Source organism: Calidris pugnax, unplaced genomic scaffold (genome assembly GCF_001431845.1).
Source record: "Calidris pugnax isolate Ruff unplaced genomic scaffold, ASM143184v1 scaffold8, whole genome shotgun sequence".
NCBI lineage: Eukaryota > Metazoa > Chordata > Aves > Charadriiformes > Scolopacidae > Calidris > Calidris pugnax.
The window spans coordinates 25,371,390-25,393,315 of record NW_015090830.1 but is presented as its reverse complement, the minus strand read 5'-3'; the positions used below and the strand labels follow the sequence as shown (position 1 = coordinate 25,393,315).

The window sequence follows — 21,926 nt, the reverse complement described above, 5'->3', positions numbered from 1 at the left end:
ATGCAAACCTCACGAAGTTCAACAAGTCCAAGTGCAAGGTCCCACACGTGGGCTGGGGCAATCCCAAGCACAAATACAGGCTGAGCAGAGAATGGACTGAGCACCGCCTTGAGGAGAAGGACTTGGGGCTGTTGGTGGATGAGAAGCCCAACATAAGTCAGCAAATGTGCCCAGAATGCCAACTGCATCCTGGGCTGCATCAAGAGAAGCATGGCCAGCAGGTCCAGGGAGGTGATTCTAGCCCTCTACTCCACTCTGGTTAGACCCCATCTGGAGTACTGTGCCCAGCTGTGGAACCCCCAACATAAGAAGGGCGTGGACCTGCTGGAGCAAGTCCAGAGGAGGGCCACAAAGATGACCAGAGGGCTGGAGCACCTCTCCTATGAAGACAGGCTGAGAGATATAGGGTTGTTCTGCCTGGAGAAGGCTCTGGGGAGACCTTATAGCAGCCTCCCAGTACCTGAAGGGGGCCACATGAAAAATGGAGAGGGACTCTTTATCAGGGAGTGGAGCAATAGGACCAGGGGTAACAGTTTTAAAAGCTTTCCTGTAAACTGGGCAACCACTGATTGGTAAGAGCAGAGTGGTTAAGCGCAGGAGAGAGAAGTTATAGAAGACACCACCAGAATAAACACGCGGGCCTGGAAAGAGATAAAAGAGGACGTGCAGAATTAACACACATAAACAACCAGGCATACTCTGAATCTGGTGTGTGATCATATTAGTACTTGGGAGACACCAAAAATTTACACGTGAACCACGTGAAAACAAGAAAGTGCTCAAATTAATTGAAATCGTGTGTAGGGCTTGGCACAAAATAGTGCTTTTCACAGCTATGGAGTTATACAGAGTTGTTCTGATTTTATCTAAAGTGACTTTGCAAGACTGACATCTGCCAAAATGATCACAGAATTCCATTAATACAAATCTCCTTTTAATAGGAGGTCTCAGCAGGTCTCTTAGAAAACTGCATTATCTTGTTTAGTTTGAACCACACTGATCATTACAGTAAATGGAGAGCAAAAAGTTAAAGTCCATACCGTAGTGGAACTTTTGAGGCTTTTTAAAATGTAACTGCTGACTTTCACCTCTCCCTTTCTGAGGGAAAATCTACCAAATCTTTCAATAAACACAAACACCACAGTAAGTGATGTCACAAACACAAATTATCTGAAAGGTAAGTAATTTACTTAAATATAACCTAAGAGGTTTTCAAAATACTTAGTGGTTTAAATTATTTGACTAATTGTTTCTTCAATGACAGCAGTTTTTCAAGTTTTCACTAACCAAAACTTCCTTTCCTTCAGGCACTATTATTAATTCAATAGCAATAACACAGATATTAAGAATGGGACATATAGTTTGTACTTTGCTGGTACATTTTTGAAACTCACTGGGACATTGCCATGGAAAAAGAATATTTTTTCCTATCTCTCTTATTAAAGAATAACAAAAGGATAGGTGCATGCTTTGGACTTGAGAGGGGGGCATCTGATTTCTACCCCTGCCAGAAGCTTCCAATGTGATCCTGGTGTATTAGTCTCTGTATTTTCTGTAATTCAGATAAACATCATACACACAGTCATCAGATCTCTGTGAGGGCTTTACAGTAAGGGGCACAAAGCACTTCAGATCTGTGAGCAATAGGAATTTCTATTTAGGTATCTAAACTATCAATTCTGAGAATATCTGGGTCTATAATATGTATTAGTTGTGACAAAATGGTGATTATTTTTTTCCATTTAGCTTGCTGATATTCTAAGGCGTAAGGAGCTCTACTGAAACCAAGGAAAGTAAACACCTTCCAAACATAAAAATTTGAGAAAACTCTCTCTCCTGCACTTTGTTGATATAAAAAGGCTCTGGAATAGTTTATTCTTGAGTTGTTTGACACTACATGATTCTGTTGAACCAATATTTCAGTTCCTAAAATTCAAAAAGAAAAGAAAAATAGTCTTGAACTACAGCAAATATTTTCTTGTTACTTATAATGGTCTAGCAATTGGTGTTTTTTTGTTTCTGTAGAATCCATTATTGTAGTATCCTGATATTTTCATGAGCTTTGGCAATCTGCATTCAACATGTAGTTGATAAGATTCCTTGAAACCTTGATACACTTACATTTACTGTTACTGATCTGCAAGATGATTGATTTGTGGTCTCTCTCCTCTAGAACTGCCAGGACATCAGCAACCAGAGCTCAAATTTTCTGAGGTATTCCCCACAAAATTCCCCAAACACTTTTCCTAGCCTGACCTTGACCCTCTGTATCACCTTGACAAACAGCAACGGCATGAGTCTTGGAGATGGTGGGCTCTCCTAGCTGATGCAATAAGCCAAAGGCAGTATCAGCAAATTCAGCATATATTTAGTCACTGGAAGGAGGAAAATGGGAAGAACCTCCTCATCCAACAATTGTCCTGTACGTCCTATGCAAAATTTTTTTAAAAATTAAATAAGGCTTTGTATCTGCAACGCAGCTGCATATTCCCTTCCTGGGTGCCAGTGATGTAGCTCCACCTCTGAGACTGACAGCATTGGTCATTAATAGGACAAGATAATAGTGCAGGTTGACCCAGAATGCTTGGTAACAACCTCCAAGGGGTTGGCAAGGGCATTGCAAGAGCAATGGGTCACGTATTTGCTTGGCTTAATAACAAATGATGTCCAGGCTGCTTAACGAGCGCTGGAGGAAGCAGCCCTCCAGCCAGGATGCCTGTGAGCCCAGACAGTAAAGAGACTGAAGAAAGACACAAGTGTGGTTAAGCTGAGGTAGCCTTCTACAGAGAAGAAAAACAATACAGACTTTCACATGCTACGGGCTGTTTATTCTTCCGTTTTCATGGAAACCGAGTGGCACTCGTCTGCAGAGGTTGTGTGCAAGCCTAATCTTCCACTAAATTTTTCGGATTTAATCAAGGACTGTGACAGGTCATGGTTAAGGAGCGGATGCAGAGGTGCCTGCAAACTTGTGTAGAGTCCACCTCTGGCATCCTGCCATAGCAAGCTTATGCTTTCATAATGCAGTCAGACAGGTGTTTTTATTAACAAGGTTTTCCGTTGTCACACATCGTGGAAATTCAATTATGAAGTCTAATTTTTTTTTAAAAACACTATAATAAAATTCAAGTTTAATTAGCTTACCATCAAGAATCCTAACTTAGCTATGTACATTCAACTTGGGAGTGAGATGAAAACAACTGAATGATACATCAGTTATCAACAAAATCTAGAACATCTTAACAATCCACTAATTGTTTTGCCTTATGACTTCCTTCATGGCTATATGCACAGTACACCCAGAAGTAAAAAACCCAAACACATTTTAAGGCATAAATTTTAAGGAGCACTGTTTCCCTTAATTTGGATGCCAACTTCAGATGGCAGATCAAGAGGCCTCAGACATTAGTTACACTTCTAAAAAATAATCAAATCATCTACCCTGGAAATGAAAACATGAATGGTTTTCAATTAAAATTCAAAATTACTGATTCAGTATCATTCACTTTGGACATGTGTACTCCTTGAGTGTTGTTTCTTCCCTTTGTAAATAAATTTGGGGAAAAGCAAAATAAGAACAAGTTTACACAATATTGAAATTTATAATTAATATGCAGCATCTTTTCATACATCATTACAGGTCTTGAATACTTAAGTTAAAAGCCTAACCGAGGACAATTTTAGGCACCATCCACACCTAAAACGGAATACATTGCAACCTGAGGTTTTAATTAAAACAAGAAGGTCAGTGACTTTACTGGGGTACAAGTGACAACGCTACTGAAACAGAAAAATTTAAGTAAAAAAACCCTAAAAATATTAAGGAGGATTAAAATGGTGTGAATATATATTGTAAGTAGCATGATGAAACTGATGGGAAGGCAGACAACAGAGGAGCAAGAGATTAATAGCCTGGAACACAAAAAGATTTTCAAAAGCCACTGCTATTTCACATTGTAAAAATAAAGATACACTTCCACAGAGTTTTTAGATACATTATCAGCTTTGCTTATTGCAATACTTACCTGAAGCAACAACAGTGCTTGCCCATAATGTATTTTCTATGCTTAAGCTTTCATGAACCGCTGGATCACTGTCTTCCTGTTAAAAATATGAACAGCTACTAAGTAAATCAACATTACAAATAGTCATAGTTAAGAACAATGCCAAACCATCTGAATAAGAGTAACTTGCACAGGATGTCTGCGTCCTTGTATCAATCACTGTATAATAGCATTCATTGTATATACTTTTTTTTGTCTTTATGCAAACACGAAAATAACTTTCCAAAAAGTTCATATTACTTAAATCCAATTCTGTTCAAAGAACTAAAGTGGAGTGTTTTTTCAAACGAACATATTCTTCTCCTCAGATGTATCAAACTGGAGAACAGTTTGCTATACCAAGCAGTTAAAGTGAGTTATGAACACTAACCACCAAAAATTAACACCCTGTTCTTTATGACAACTTAAATCATCTATAATTCATAAAATAAGTTATGGTCATCAAAATTTCAAAGCCAAGTGACATCATATCAAGTTCAGGAAAGAGCATTTAGACTTTTAAAAAGAAATGTACATTTGTTTTGTCTTATCACATACTTACAAAATACGTGTCCAATGGGAAAATACTTCAAATAGGAACTTGCTTCTGTGATTATTTAAAACTTTCATTTTTTTCCTCCCCTCTCTCCTCCCAAGCAATAATGGTCCACAGATTGTAAACAGACTTAATCTCTCATAATCAATTTGGAGCATGTACAGATTTGTTACTCATTAGCAGCTGTGAAATGTGCTGTTTACAACTAAAGGGAACTTCAGGAGGTAGGATAATCAAGTGCATTTGATCGAATTACGGATTGTGCTAAACATTTTGCAGGAAAAGGGGGGGCACTGATTTACCAAAGTACACAGTAAATTCTACATTATGTCAATAATCAAAACCTATGTCCATTTTTCATCTCTATTTTGAAACAACCACCAAGCACGGGATGAGCTGCTTAGAAACCTCTGCTCCTGAAAAAGAAAAATCTCCAACTAAACAGATACATTTTTGTGTGTACTTCAAAAGATCCCTACATAGCAAGGAAACTACAGCTCTTACTTTATAAGCACTCACTACTGTACTTCAAAGAGCAAATCATGCCTGAGTGTCACAGGAGTCCCCAGCAGGCATATAACAGGATGACACATACTACCAGAGAGCTTCACCACAAAAATCCCGTATTTCAGTCAAATAATGCAACCTCGTGGAAATGAATGGGGCAGTCTTACACCATCATCAACATACAGTGATAGGACACAGATGTGAGTACTGTGCTGTTATGAATTTAGTCTCATAAAATAGAAAAGTCTTTGCATTTTGCCCTCAGAAATTACATACCTGTTGTCCACAGTGGGACTTCAAATAGCTCCTCCTAAACTCTTCCCATCTCCTCCTAAACTCTTCCCTCCTAAACTTTTCCCATCTACCACTTACTAAAACTGCAATAAAGCTTAAGTAGTAATTTCTGTAATGTCAAAAGCAGAAGAGGGAACTTCCATGATTCTGCACAGAAGGTGTAAGCAAACGGTAAATAATACTGGTCATGCCAGTACACACTAATGTGGTAAAAGCTGAGTTAACAAGCATGGCTACCTTCTATTCTCTTTCTACAGACATGTGTTTTTCTCATGCTTTTTCAGAATTAATGAAATAGCTTCCTAGTTTATCAAGCGCACGTAGGAGCATCAGCCAGAAGAGAAACTCTAGTAGTTACACCTGTTTAAATCTCTGTTCTGTGTATCGCCGTTGCAAAATAAGCTCACCCAAGACATGGATGATGCCCTGAGAACAAATAAAACAATCTCACACATTTTCACACACCACTAATTTAGCTCATTTATTGTTTCTAGGTAGGATGTCCAGAAGAGGGAAGAGGAGGAAAAAAATTAAGTTACACCATTATCTAAGGGCCAGGCATGATCTTTCCCATGTGCCCACATAACACACAGGTACTTTTCATGCCCTGCCTGCACACAAGGCACCAAAACCCATCAAGTACACCAGAAAATAACTTCACGTGAAGCTGTCAGACATCAATAGAGTACAGCAGAGCTTTAACTCCTCCTGACGTGGTTACGCAGCCGTGCTGCAAGAGGTATCTTCTGTCAGCTATCAGGTTTGCTGGGGATATATTTCTCATGTAGAAGCACTTAAGAGAAGTTGTTCCCTCATAAAAACTCCAGAGTTGTGCACCTAAGTTTCTGCTGTGGTTTGGTTTATAGTCACACACTTTTTGAAATTATCTAAGTTTGTCTTCTACATTGTTAGCGATCTGTCTTCATAACGGGGGAAAAAAAAGAAAAGAAAAATCAATGTGCTATTACCCTGTCAACCTACCCTTGCAAGAATTCTTTGAACATCAATGCTTAAGTAGGAAAAATGTATGCATTAGCATCACTAAGCACACTAATTTTTTTTTTAACTTTAACATAAAATAGAAATTAGATGCAAAACCTGATTTTGTGTAAGAAGCAAGGGCTCATTGCAGAAGTAGAAAGATAAAACAGTAAACAAGTGGCCTAAGATAACATCTCACTATGCAGAAGGTACACAGTTAACACAAAAAACCCCAAAAAACAACAACTTGTAAGAAAATCTACAGTGTGATCCACTGTGAACCAAATCTGAGGGCACTGCCCTTAAATGCAGGCACATTTCAGTTTGAACTGCCCTTACTGCTGAAGCAGTCAAAACAACACACACATAAACCTGAAAGCCTAAAATGCATCACATTTACATTATTTACACATATCGGGGATGCTGGAATCATACAGCATTTGTTACGTGTACAAACACAACCCACAACAGGGAGCAACTGGTTAGTGATGATTTCCCCACGTGTCAATTACACATACTGGGGTTGTTAAAAAGGCTCTGAGGAGTTCAATTTATATGTAGAAAAGTATACACTTATCCATTGGGACAGGAATGACATGAATTTTACAGCTGTTAATAGAAGTTTCATTTGGACAATTGGTCAAGACGAGGTTTAAGTAAACATTGTTGCTTACAGCTTTGAAGGTGTGGGCAAATGACATTTACTTTGTAGGCAGCATGAACTATATAACTGGTATAAATTGGTCTTCGAGAGCCAACAACTGCAGTATCTCATTCATCAGCGTACTTAGAATTGTGAACTGGAATTCCAATTACCCAACAAAATCTATTACCGATTTGAGCCACTTGGGTAAAAAACCCCTTCTCTCTACCTCCTGAGTAGTTAATTCTCTCAAATTATTTCAGAAACAAACTATCAAGAGGAATGAGTCTTCCAACACTTGAGTTTGGCTAATATAAACAAAATAATCACTGTATATGCTAAGATAATACTACACATCTGTAAAGCAACTTTAAGAAAAAATTATTACACCCTGCTTTAAAATGTTAACTTTAGCAGGCCACCTTTTGAAAACAACAGAAGAAATTCTCAGAAATGACTGCATTGCTATTATCATATTCGGGTTTTAATATAATTATAGCTAGGAAAATGATTTAATACAGCCTTCATAAGTGGCTTTTACTTTTATTTCACTTTTTGAGAAAACAGAACTTTGGAAATACTAGCTTTCCCTTGAACTGAAATGCTGTTAAACACATTTTTATTGCACATAACCTACCAGTTGCATTGTCTCAGGCTACTGAATATATTCAACTTGCCACTTTTTGACACAGATGAACAATACATTAGGTACCTGGAGACAAACAATATATACTACTATACAACCACTTCATATAAAAAGATGACAGTGGTGTCAACAAACATCCAATTTCTGGATTCTGCTTTTTCAGATATTCTTTGTGCATTAGCTTTCTGCAATACGTGTTTACTGGGGTATATGGAAGTATTGTGATGTCAGGAACATGAAAAAAAATAGTGCTGTGAAGCTAAGGAAAGATGTGATACGCCTTTGACACTAAGTACAATGAGATATGGAAGAGAGAAGTAGAACTGTATTTACATGTACCACTTACCCGGGTGAAGGTACCCTCAAAACTGTGAATATCCAGCTGCGGCTTCTGAGCATAAACATAAGCATTGATCGAAAAGAGATCCTGGAAAACAGATTAATATACCTAATATTATTTAAACTTGGATGTAATCGCCCATTTTGAAGTATCTTTTAGTGGTAAAGATTCCAGTTTATGTCCCCCGCGGCCCCACCCCAGGTTATGTTCATGAAATTTTTACCCACCTAAGAAACACACTGGGTTTTTTTCAGTGCATCTTGCTATAAAGGGACCACATCCAAGATGATATTCTAAACATGGTGATAGCTCAAACACTAAACTTTTACAGTTATGACATGAGTTTAAAATGTTATCTATTTTCTCTTAACAGTTCCACGGTTATGTTCATGAAATTTTTACCCACCTAATAAACACACTGTTTTTTTTCAGTACATCTTGCTATAATGGAACCACATCCAAGATGATATTCTAAACGTGGTAATAGCTCAAACACTAAACTTCTACAGTTATGAGTTTAAAATGTTATATATTTTCTCTTAACAGTCCCATTTCCATGTATAATAGTATTATCTTAAAATATTTTCCACATATTTGTTCTTTTAAAAATAAAGTGCGATTTTTTTGTTTTGTTTTTAAGAAAACTGGAAAGAAAATTCTTTTCCGGCAAGGACAAAGCACAATGAGTACAAGAGGAAACAAATAAAACTGATTCAAGTTCTCTTAAATGCTCAAGCACATCTTGACATGCAGTCAACCCATTGGAAAACCCCATCAGCTTCAAGAAAGCTTAGACACATCAACAGGCTCACTCAAATGCCTCAAATCTGGGATATGCTAAACAAGTCTGATAAAATTGGGTCTAATCTACGTGGTACTCATGACAACAACCAACCCATGCACAGTCCTACCCTAAAACTAAGAAGAAAAAGAGACCTTCAGATACTACAGTAGCAGGCTCTATAAATAGACGGTGGTGTGGTATGAACAGGGGAAGAAAAAAATAATAAGAATAAAAAAAATCTGATGATTGTTAGATCTTAAGAGCTGACCCTAGAGGCCCAGGGAGGATGACCTTAAAATTCTGAAACAATTATTTCATCAGGTAACTGTTCTGAAACATCCACCTCCCACAGAAAGAATATTGCAGACCAATTGTTAACAACCACTACACAAGACTTCTTCTCATCACAAAAGCAAAGATTTTGGTCCTTTTTAGATGGTCAGGAACAACAGCAGCCGCCAAGAGATTTCAACACAAGTAGATCGCTCACCCATGGATCCACAATCCAATTTCTACTCTCAAGAGGAGCAGGTGCTTCACACCAAATCCCAGTCCATCTAAGAATCATTCCCTATGATGAAATGCGAGAGTGTCTACCTTCCCACCAGATGTAGCACCTATTTGAGTTCTCTCCATCCTCTGTTACTGGATGAATCTTGCAAAAGGCTAATCAGACACCATCTCTGGGGAGCAGGTTATGTGACTACAATATCCTGTTCATGCTAACTAGAATGTGCTATCTTTAAAAGTGGAATTAATTTTACAGCCTCTTTCATGGATGTATAACCAGACCTTGGCTCAAATATAGCTATTTTTAAGAGCATGATTTTTTTTGCTCAGAATTTTGAAGCAAAAAATTCATTGGAGTATTACATAGTTTGAAGATTACAAAAATTAACTAAACGTGCACTTGTCCACCTGTGCTAATGTATTAAAACCAGACACATTTGTATCCTTTTGTTTCTCCAATAAAATTGCTACAGATTTTTGAATATTGTTATTTTCTTTCACTCTTGCAGATCAAAAGGAATGTTGTTTTAAAAAAACCTATTGTACATCTATTGTACATCAGACATGATTCACCCTGGTTTAAAAATGTGTAGCTTGACAAATAATGAATTTGTACTTCTATTGGTGTTCTGCAGACAAGAAATCTCTCACTTCATATTTTGCAAAAAACACACAGATTTGTATTTCATAATGCTTTTTAAAACATGAATCAAATCTGAACATTAACTCTCACAAATTATCTTTATCTTAAACTGTTAGCCATTTATTGCAGTCTTCCACACGAAGCTCATTCACTGCATCCTTGTTCTTCCAACCTACCTTCATCAGGTTCACGAGAAATAATTTATATGAAACTAATACACATGTGGTGTCCTATATCTTCATCATTCACTTCTTTCCAATCTGTTATCACCTACAATTTAGCTAATCCAGGCTATTATGTGCTTTATTATGCAAAGAAAAATAAAGAGTCTCTCAGTAGCGGGTAGCACAGCAGAAAACTAATACCACACACATACTCATATACACAATAAAAACTGCCAGTGAAATCCGTCAACCCAGAACTTCTCTCTTTTCAAAGAATGGTTTAGCGGGAAGCAACGTTAGAATAAAAGGAAGCAGAAATATCCACCTTTTAAAGTATATTGGCATTTGTACAGTAATATATTTTCCCGGTTCCTAATCTTTTTGTTTTCTTCTACTGTGACGTTCTCCTTTGTTATATTTTACATGTAAAAACTTCTACCACATTCCTTTGTTGTCTTGCCTTTTTATGTTTTCATTGTCATTTTGTTTTTCTGATTTTACACCTAAACTTTCACATTTTCCTTCTCCTCTTTTCTTGAATTTCAACTCTGAAACAAACTCACTTATCTTTCTGAAAAAATCAGATCTGCTCATTCCCTATCCACTTGCAGCATTACTCTGGAGTGTCACAAACTAGAAACACCAGAGTATTCCAAAAGCACATGATTTTTCCTAAAACTAAAAAAACAGACGAAAAAATTATGCTCTGGGAGAAATCCAGGGTGGTTATTCATTTCCCTTTCATCCATGAGTAGTAGAAAGACATACAAGAATGCTACACGTGCTCTGTAGTGAAAAGATACTTCTGAAAGCTATTAGAGTAAAGCAAAGGGAGAAGGACTGTTTTTCCTGTAGCCCAATGCTCTGCACTCCAAATGGACATCAGTCTCAGGTCCATAAAATACAGTTGCTCAAGTTGTGTAATACAAGGGAAAGAAAGAGAAATCCAAAGAATGATACAAATATAGAAGAGAGATTGCATATGAACTGCATTCAACACTAAGGGTTACTGTAGGAGCACAAAGATGTTCCTTCACCTAGTGCTGCTTTCCCAGTAGAAGCTGTGCATTTCTCATCTCAGCGTCTTGAAAGAAGTCATGATGGTGAATTTGACAAGGAGACATCAAGATTTGTACATAACACTACTTCTGCTTACTGAGCAAGAAAAGTTTATCTGGTTAGGTTATATCATTGCTTTCCCCTTTATAAAAGCATGGAGATGGGAAATTACCTTAAATAAACGATTTAATTATATTTACTAAAAAAAAACCCCCACAACTACTTTTTATTAATGATTTAACTAACAAGGGACCTGATGTTTGTAAAATTCAGCCTCAGTAAATCATTATTTTCATTCCATAAGCATCCATCTGCTAATTCACTGATAGTTCCAGTGATATATTCAATGGAAACAGTATTCTACCTCTAAATTACGTTGCTTTTAGGAAAGAGTAAGGGCAAATGACCTCAGTTCTTTTCTTACTCAAGGAAAAAAAAAAAACACTTGGGTAGGGGGATTGTAACAGCTCTAGATTAAAGAAACTATGAAAGACTTGTATCTTGAGCAATAAATTATTCTTTTACAACAGTAGATGAGATTTTGAAATAAACTTGATAGGTATTTAATTATTTCATACTTGAAAATAATAATTCAGAATAATGCACTTCATCCTTCTACACTGAAATGTACACAGGAAATGACTTGATGATGGCACAGTAATGAAAGCATTCTCTTTTGCATTTCACAATTTAAAAATCACCATAAAGTTATCAATAACATAGAAAAATCTCCTCTATTAGGTCAAGGGCAACATTTGTTCACCTTACTTAAAGATCATTAAAATACATTCTTAATCATAACATGTAGTTCATTACAAATAAAATTGCCTTTGGTTCAATAAAACTAATTAAATGTAAATGGTATTGTTTACTGCTGTATGGATCTTCTGATATAAATCAGCAAGTCACCATTTATTGAAAATTACAGTGACCTCATTGCTGTTAATAAATTTAGTTGATCACACAAGCTGGAGAAGAATGCCCGAAGAATTGTCCCACCTATAACTACGAAACCACAAGAAACCTAATCCAGGTGTTACAATATTTGCTGCTCAGCCATCACTAAATGACTTGTTGAAATTTTAATCCTCTGATCACACTAAGTGCTTCAGGAAGACAACAAAATCTGTACTGATCATCTTGGTGGTGTCATCTCTTCTTTAAGGAAAGCTCTGAAGGTCTGCAGGTCTGTTTATTCTGGGTGTCACAGCGGGTAGGGTTACCATGCTGCTCTGTTGACACGACTGACAGCTCATGCCAACTCAAGATATTTGATGTAAAGGTAGCAAGTAACTAAAGAAATCAAAACGAACTACAATAATGGAGAGTATGTTCTATCAAACGTGAACAAATTGTTTATTATTTTATTTTACAATCAATTTCCACACATTCTCTTAATTATTAAAATTAGACTTTAATATGTAAATATTAAGTCTAAGCTTCAGGTTTGAAAATGGGCTGCAAGCACATGGAGAAGACACCAGGAATTGTGCCCCATGCCCCCCTGTGCACCCTTCTGAACGGGTTCTCTTAAAGGTTCTCTTTATCCCCACCTGAACAGGTTCTCTCTGAAAGAGGGGAGATTTACATTAGATATTAGAAAGAAATTCTTTCCTGTGAGGGTGATGAGGCACTGGAACAGGTTGCCCAGAGAAGCTGTGGCTGCCCCATCCCTGGAGGGGTTCAAGGCCAGGCTGGATGGGGCTTGGAGCAACCTGGTCTGGTGGGAGGTGTCCCTGCCCTGGGTTAGAACGGGATGATCTTTAAGGTCCCTTCCAACCCAAACCATTCTGTGATTCTTTGTGAACAGTCACAGCCAACTGCTGGTTATTGCAAACACAGAAAGTTAACCTCGGAAACCTAACCCATTTTTGGAGCTGCCCGTGCAAACAGGAGCCTTCAACCAAGTTCTTTGAAGCAGAGAAGACGAACAGAACTTCAAATTCTCTGCAGGCACCGATACAGAGTGCTCTACCCATTTTCTCCACCGCCTCTTCCAACCAACCCCAGGTTCGGTCAGTGTGTGATGGGGAGACAACCTGCGACACCCCCTTTTCCAGGGGAGCCGCAAAGCCCCCCCGCAGCCGGAGGGCGGGTCCCCGCCCGCTGTGCCCGCGGCCGCCCGGCAGGTGGCAGCAGCGAGGCACGGCTCACACCGGCCCGGGGGGGGATTTAAGGGCTTGATTTAAAAAAGAAAAAAAAACCAAACACTAAAGCCAAATATTTAGCTAGGTGCTCCCTGAATTGCCGTAGTGTCACCACGTCACTTATTTTTGGGAGGGGGGCACACACGACGCACGTAACGCTAACAGAATGAAAGGAGGGTCACATCCCAGCAGCTCCTTGTAGCAGAAGGAAGGATCACTCCTCAATTCTCCTCGTGTTTTGTAGAGGAAAGGAAACAGGTTGAACCCAGACCGAAGCACAAAGTTCAGCCCTTTTCCAGGCTGCTTCAAACCCCAGCAAGTTTCTGCAACAGTAGTTCTAAGCCTGTCAAAACAATTGTCTAGGTTGGAAGGGACCTTTAAGATCATCCAGTCCAAACCATCAACCTCACTCTGATAAAAACCATCACTAAACCATGTCTCTAAGCACTATGTCAACCCATCTTTTAAATCCCTCCAGGGATGGTGCCTCAACCCCTTCCCTGGGCAGCCCATTCCAAGGCTTAAGAACCCTTTCCATGGAAACATTTTTCCTAATCTCTAATCTGAACCTCCCCTGGCACAACTGGAGGCCATTTTCTCTTGTCCCATCACCTGTGATTCCATATTCACAAATTCTAGTTTTATTACCGTTTAGCCCAATGCTTGACATAGGTGTCAAACTTATTTAATAATAATTTCCTGGAATCTCTGTTATTATATGCCCCTATTACACACTGCACAATAAGTCAGCGAGGTAATCACTGTAAAATAGTGGGGTAATTTTAAAGTCAGGAACAGAAACAAAGTGTAAGGATGTTTCACAAAGCAACACACATTTTTAAGTTAATATCTGGAACGCGGCTTGCCCAATTTCTCAGTTTTATTACGAGAAGATTTAGCACCAGAGGATACTGTAGAAGCCCAGGGTGAGAAAATGTCCTCTTCAAATGGTTTTCTCCAATGATCCTTACTTTTAACCACATTGCTTCAAACTTTTTCCACTGCATGTACAAAAGAGCTTGAATACCGTTTGCTGAGAAAACCTCAACTTTGTATTTTAAGCATCCCTTTTTATTTGAGTGTAAAGTTTCAAAGGGTGCCAAACACTCCCTACATGTTTAAAGCACGTATCCCGTTTCTATTTTTTCCCCAAAACCATTATTTTTACTGTAACTATAATGGAATAATTATGCCCACTCCCTTTTAATTTAACTTAAAAAGATTTAATACATATAGGGCCTATATACAGATAAAGCTTATGAGTCCATTAGGAACTACAAAAACTAGGCTTAGAATAAAGTAATTCCACAATGCTGTTTTTTGTTAGTTTGAAATTCACTGCTTGCTTAGTGTTTCATACTAATCTTCTGAAGCTGTGCATCCACAGAGTTTCTTCAGGTGGCTGACACTCTTGCATATTATTGCCATCCCAATAAAGGTAAAACTGTCTAAATTAAAGAAATACCCATGTCCTTTCCACGGGAACAGTAACAGCCTTCTGGGGTCGTGCTGAGCATTATCCTCTGTGAAGGATGCGGGGATCCCCTAAAAAGGGTTTACATTTGTGTTTGCTCAGCTACCATTCCCCCAAAATAATTCCAACATATGGGGCTTACGAGTAAAGCAGCAAACAGTTTAAGACCAGCTGGGAAGCAGCCATTTAACATTATCTCACTAAAGAACCACCAAGTGCCAATGGTTTGACCAAACCACAACAGTATGGAAACTGGGAAATAGTTTATTTTAGTTGGCAGGAAGCATCAGGGTGAGGTGTCAGCTTAATGCAGACCAAGTCTTGGCTGGCGTGGTTAAACACCAATAACTGCATGAGGCAAGAAAGGGTAGAGGCACATCAACTGCTTGGTGGCTTCCATCTGCTGCTGGTAGCCAGGGAAGGTTTGTTAAGTGTATATAACTCCTTGAGTAACTGCATCTGGTTATTTTTTAAACAAAGGACATCATATAAGAGTTACAGTACAACAATTCCCTGCTCTAAAAAGTCTAGTTCTTCCTGGCAAGGAAGGAAAACTTCAGACATACATTTGGGTTTTTCCAATTAAAAATGTAAATCTTCTTTTCTAAAGTATAGAGAAAATTGTAATTTACTCCAGATTCCATCAGCCTCAGAACACCAAAATTTCCAAGCTCAGAACACCCAAACTATAACCAGCAAACAGTACTCAGATGCAGTGCTCTATATGAAGAGTTGCATTTGCCGAGTGCTTCCAAAACCAAAGAGAAATAAAAAAAATAAGAGCTAAATTAAGCTAAATTAGACACAGTTGCAACTATCTGAAAATCACTATTTAATTGAAAAAAATAAAATCAAAGATATACAATTGACTAGATTTAGTCAAATGCACTCTCAAATGTGGACATAATTTTTTAATTATTTTTTTTTTAGTGAGTAAACACGATAGCCCAATGACTAAATGCTAAAAACTTACAGCAGAGGCATTACTACAAATACTAAATTTAAGTGCAGGTTACAGAATACTTGTTGAAGTCTGTTCTTGCACCAGAACTCCCATCTCGGAGTGTGACTTGGCATCTCTTGTCTGGCATGACCAACCTTCAGTTCCATCCCTCATTCCCAATCCTCTAAATTCAAACCTAGCTATTTTTTCCTTCTCCTGTCACCCATGAAGCCAGTAGCCAGAGCACTATGAAAACTGGAAAAAAAAAATCTCTCCCTTTTGCTAATTTCAGTGTGGCAGCAACTCTGCAATTCTGGAAAAATAACTACAGAAGCCCTGCAAAGATCTGGCAGATAATCTAACAAGAATCTAACACATTTTCTACTGAGATAGCATGCAAACAGTCCTCTTAAGGTATGTCTGCCTTTAATAAAACACCTAAAGCATTTAGTGTCAACACACCAGAAATTCTGTACAGGTAAATTTCCACAAGGTTGGAATGTGAGTATGTTTTCAGAGGAAGTCCCTTAATAGCAAGCCAACTCTCCTGTAAAATAGCAAGCTTCTCCAGTACAAGGGACATAATTCAGCTTCTCATTAAGAAACATTCATACAATTCTACACACATTTTTGTAGATATATGTCTGTTTTGAATGTATGCACACATTTATGTGTCTTTTTCAGGATTTTAATAGTTACCAATTGACATGACACATATGCACTCAAAAAATACACACATTCAGGCAACTTTTGGAGAGCCCTCCTTGCAAGAACTTCCCTACTGCACCCAGTCAGACCAGAAAGCATCTTGACAACAAAAAGCACTTTACCTTCCAAAACCAGACTGCTGTTTCCCAAGGTTACAGGTTAGTGAATAAAGCAACGGTCCCTGAGACAAGAGCAACCTCCACTTGTTGTGTAACACTTGGTTAAAACACTATAACTGCAATACACTTCTGCAGGGTGTGGGGCCCAGTGGGGACCCCAATGACAATGCTTAAGTTGAAAGATAAAAATCCAATTCTGCCTCAGTTTCTTTTCAATGTCAAAACAGGAATATTTGCAAAACCAGCTTCTCATTCAGCACCAGGTGGACTATCCATCTACTATTTATTGCAAAAAACTAAGGCTCTTCTAACAGATGTTTTCCAAGCCTTACAATTGTAACAATCTTTTAGGTAAGAGATCCATCTACTATTTATTGCAAAAAACTAAGACTCTTCTAACAGATGTTTTCCAATCCTTGCAATTGTAACAACCTTTTAGATAAGATATATATATATGCATACACAGAAGATATCTTAAAAACAAACAGATTAAATGCTTACCCCCAAAGCTGGCAATCTTTGCGTGCAACTGACAGCAACCTTCAGTTTCCAGTCTGTTTCTCCATCCAGCTGGTCAGTTCGAATGAAACACGAACCTTGAAGTTATAAAGAGATATCAAACTATTTTTTTTGCTCTCAAAAATTCAGTTTGGATTAAAAAAAATTAGAACAATGAAAATAAAGCAGTTTACAACTGTTTTTAATATAAGGATATATATAGAAAAGGATTCCTATTTCGGAATGTCTGTGTGCTTTCTTCCAGGAATGCTCCAGATATCACACAATGGCACATTTTTTCTGATAAAATTAACAATATGCCTGTTTATCAACAGGGAAGAGATCCTATTTTGTGGGTTTCTTAATGGTCTCTAAACAGGTTTCTAAATATTATCAACATGAGATACAACTTCACTGGCCGAAACTGAAACAGGTTGTTGTGTTTTTTGTTTGTTTTTTTTCTGTTTAGAATTGTGCCACTTGTACAATTCCAACACAACAGAATACTAGATTGACGTCTGTGATTTTTGTCTCTCTCTGCTGGTCTGACATCACAAACTTCCACTGCTTAGAGATTCCTGGCTTCTCTGAAAGAATTTTTTAAAAATAAATCCTTAAGATGGATAACATTCAAAACAATACGGGTCCCAATGTATTACACTTAAAAGAAGCAATTTTTAATCATCTGTAACTGTCAGGAATCAAGGCTGAAGAACCTGTTAACACAGGCACAGACTTAAGATACGAGGGAAACTGAAGATACAGGCTGATAGATACTGAAGAGAATGAGAATGAAGAGAATTAAGAGAGAAGACGAGTACTCAGAAAGCAAAAAACTGAGAGCAGAGCCTCCCCCCACCCCAGTAACTAATTTGATGGGTATCATCAAGTCTGGAGTATTACATAGGTTACTAATGTAAGATTCAAAAAAGACTGCACTAGAACATTGCAAATCTATTAAAAACATATACAAGTAGCTGCAAGTTCCATCTAGACTGAAGCCTTTAAAAAAGGAGGTAAAATTTTACCAATACTCTTCATAGTTGCTAAAGAAACCTTAAATATTTCTGAAGGAATAATTACAACTTCCATTACGCTCCAGCCTAACAAGTCTATACGCTATTGATACTGTGTGCCACAGGTAGGAGATAAAAACAGATTTTTCTAGTTATTTGTAAATTCTAAAGAATGCATCTAGACATACATGCATATATATACACCGATAACACTCTCTAGATTTCAACCAATCCAATAAAAACTAACAAAGTAGTTTCATCATTAGAAGTCATATAGTAACAATTAAAGTGAAGGAAATGGTGGCAAAGGAGTTGATCCAGGTTTGAGTCTTCTTGCATAGACAAGAAGACAATGTGTTAGAAGCTTTGAATCTAATATGCAACACATCAAGAAAGGGTACCTACCAGTGAACACAAAATTAAGAGTGCCTTTTATAGGACACGTGGACCCTTACGTAAGTAAAATCTAGCAGAACCCAATGTTTTATTCATCAGGGCCTGTAAATTAAGGAGTTCAATGAGCTAACTGTCTGAATGGACATGCTTGAGAAGCCACCTAAAACTATATCTGACTAGAAGGTAGCATTTTTGAAAGAAGTTTACAAGCCTTCAACTGTATTTATATTAAGTGCATAGTAAGTAAACTAATCTGTAAATGTTAATATAAACAGCTCTCAGAACACATTATCACAACTGTATTTCACCCAAAGTTCAGAACTGTAAGCTGCAAAGCTGTATCTAAAGTTCTTGAAAGCGGATTTTAAATTCTTGTCAGGATTCTTTATGGATTTTCTTCTAAAAATGAAACATTATAAAGCATTTTTTTGAAGAGGCCAGTGATATACATCACATTATAATTAAGGGTGAGGTACCTAGGAACACCAAGAAATACCACGGTTTTACCTCACTTTCTACCCATGGCATAGATGAGCCTACTTTCCATCATACTTTTCCTGTACAAGACTTTTCATGGTTCTCTTTACCCTTCCTGTCAATGGTTGCTCTCTTCCATCAATTTCATTTAGAATTATACTATAGATCAATGCAGTTCAAGACCAGTGTGGCTCCTGTGAATGGTTGACTGCACATATATTCATTTAATAGAGCTCACACTATGACATGTATTGGCCAGCTGCATTTCCTCTCCACTTCAGCAGTTAATTTCATCAATAACTTATCTCATAGCCTGTTTCCCTTTTATCCAGAAAAAGGGACGGCTTTCTGCCAAGTCAGCTTTCAATAGTGATCACAACAGCAAAACCGAAACAATACAATCCTCTACTTCAAATACTGCAGCAGATTTCACCAAGTAGTTTTAATCATACTATCAGATACTATTTTTAAACCTGGTTTAGCTAAACTATAAACATGGGAGATTAAACATGTAATTAGAAAAATGTATAAAAGCAACTCTTCAGCGACGCCAAGCCCCTGGACCTGTAAAAAACTAAATATCCCCCACTGTGTATTGCATGGGAGCCACATGTACTTCACCTTTGGAAGGTTTTTGAATCAGCAGTACATAAAATTTCTAAAAATCAAAAGTCTTCTGAAAAAACAGCCATTGTAACTGCTCCATTTTTAAATGCTTGTAAGCATTGCCCCCCCAACACAAAATTTAAGAAGTAACAAAAACCAAAACAACACTAAATGTAGAAAAAAAAGTGTCATCTACTTTAACAGAATGCTTTATGAATATGACTTGCCAGGAAAAAAACATCAAGAATTTCTATTCCCTCTGAATTCAGTGATAACTCTTGAACCTGACAGTTCTTTTAAACCACACAAAGAATCAAAGTTATTTTAAGTTCTGTGCAGCTTAAAGGAAAAAGTCATTAAGTATTTTAAATATTTCCCAATCAAAGCACAGCTGTCTGAAAAAAAAAATCCACATTGAACATACACATTTTCATAAAACTACATAAAACAGGGAATTAATAAAATTAAACTTTTTACTTCATGTATTGAGGGCACTCAGATTCTCATTGCCTGTAACAATACATGTTTATTTGAGATTAGTGGACAAAGTTGAGTATTGTGAACATGTCTGACATTTCTGTCTACAGTGAAAATTTTGGAATGATCCGAATTAAAATTTCAGGGTTGACAAGGAAATTAGACAGGGTTTAAGAGTTTAATCATGTATCAACAGTGATGCAAATTTCATGTGAGCACATTTAAACTGATTTACAGGTATGTAATATTCATTTAGCCTAATCAGTTGAAGACAGTCATAAATCAATTTAAAGCGTGTCCAGGAAAGATGCTGCCCAACTGCAACTGAACTGATTTTTTAAAAATCATTTTAGTTTAAATCTGTGAAACTTGCATGCTTAGGGAAGTCCTTGCACTACAATTCCATTTTTCTGTGTTTTAGCGAAAGCTCAACTATTTAAGGCCTGTCCAGAATTTATCCAAAAAATGCTATTCTGCGTAAAAGCAGCACCTGCGATACGAAGGCTGACCAACATTATAAGAAGCTGAAGTATCTATGTATCTTTAAAATATAAGGATACACTGGTAATTATTAACAGACTTCTTGTTTATGGTTATTTGAGATACTGTGGATAAAAAAAAGCAACTCTTTTTTTTGAAAACTATTTTGTGTGTTAATAGAATATTGAAGAAAAATAACATTTATTTCAGTAGCTTTTCCCATGTTTTGAAATAGAGATATAAAAGCTCATCTATGAAGGCACTAATTTAGGGCCATGATATGCCTGGCCTAGATTTGTCAAACAAAGATACTGTGCCCAATACAGAGTAAGCAGGAAGAATCCTACTTACTCAGTGTGTGCTGGACTTTAGGTTTTATTCAGAACATACATGCAGGACATGTATATGTCAAATGTGCCTGGGAATGGTTTACACTTACACATGCATCAGTGACCTCTTTTATGGGCCTGCCCTTCTCTAGAAATCCTGAAGAAAAAGGTCCTGAACAAAAATTTTTGAACTAAATGCAGGTTGTGCTTGGAAAATGCTGGCCATATTTTAGCCTTAAAGTGAGAGAGGGGAAAAAAAAAATAAGATAAAAAAATCCCCCCAAACCAGAAAGGGAAGCTTCTTGAAGAAGCAGAAACCAGTTATATCATAAGCATTCTTTTAATACTGTGCATCATCAGATAGCCAAATCTTGCATTTTTTTAATACTACCAAACTTAATATTCATATTTTATGCATTGTTTTCTTTATGTGTAGATATCTTTAATTTGCCTGAACTTGTGCTACCACTAAGTGCTTAAAATTCATGTTTATATGCTCAACTTCTGAGTATTAATTACAGTTTTTAATACAGGCTTCTGAAAACAAGCTATTACTTGGGATTACTTATTTTCTTAAATGTATCCTAGCTTATAGGGTTTTTAAAGTCACTCAGAAGAGAGAAATTGTTGTATATTAGTTATTTATTCCTATTTCATTTGGAAATGGTGTTTCCGATAAGTAGAAATATGGAAAGTTTCTCCTTAGAACAATTAGTTCACCTTAGAACAATTACTATTCAGCCCATTTATCAAGCTGTTTTTAAAGAACGTGTAGTTAACACAAGAAACCCCAAAAAGCAATATTGACAGTAAAGTGCAATCTACTTTGCAAAAGGAAAATAATTTAAATTATTCTATATAAAATTGCATCACCCGATTCTAACGGAAGGTTATAATGAAGAAAAAAAAAAAAATCATTCAAATGATCTGAATTACATTGAGATTTAATATTTGAAATAACAGTGGAAAACAAAAGTTCAACTAGCCAACAGAAGTTGGTTTAGTTTGCTGCAGAAATAAAACTGCGTGTCATTTGTAGCATCTCCTGTGTCATATATGCATTCCTGTGTATTACATACATTGTTC

General features: G+C 37.1%; 1 protein-coding gene across 1 annotated transcript in view; it reads right to left on the bottom strand.

The window, feature by feature from the left end:
• Positions 1-21,926, bottom strand: part of ATP9B (ATPase, class II, type 9B) — a 156,661-nt gene that overhangs the window by 84,009 nt on the left and 50,726 nt on the right. The window contains exons 7-9 of the mRNA XM_014941052.1: positions 17,063-17,157; positions 8,017-8,097; positions 4,026-4,101 (exon numbers count right to left, since the gene is read on the bottom strand). Coding sequence (XP_014796538.1) covers positions 4,026-4,101; positions 8,017-8,097; positions 17,063-17,157 — 252 coding nt within the window. The remainder of the gene's footprint in view (positions 1-4,025; positions 4,102-8,016; positions 8,098-17,062; positions 17,158-21,926) is intronic.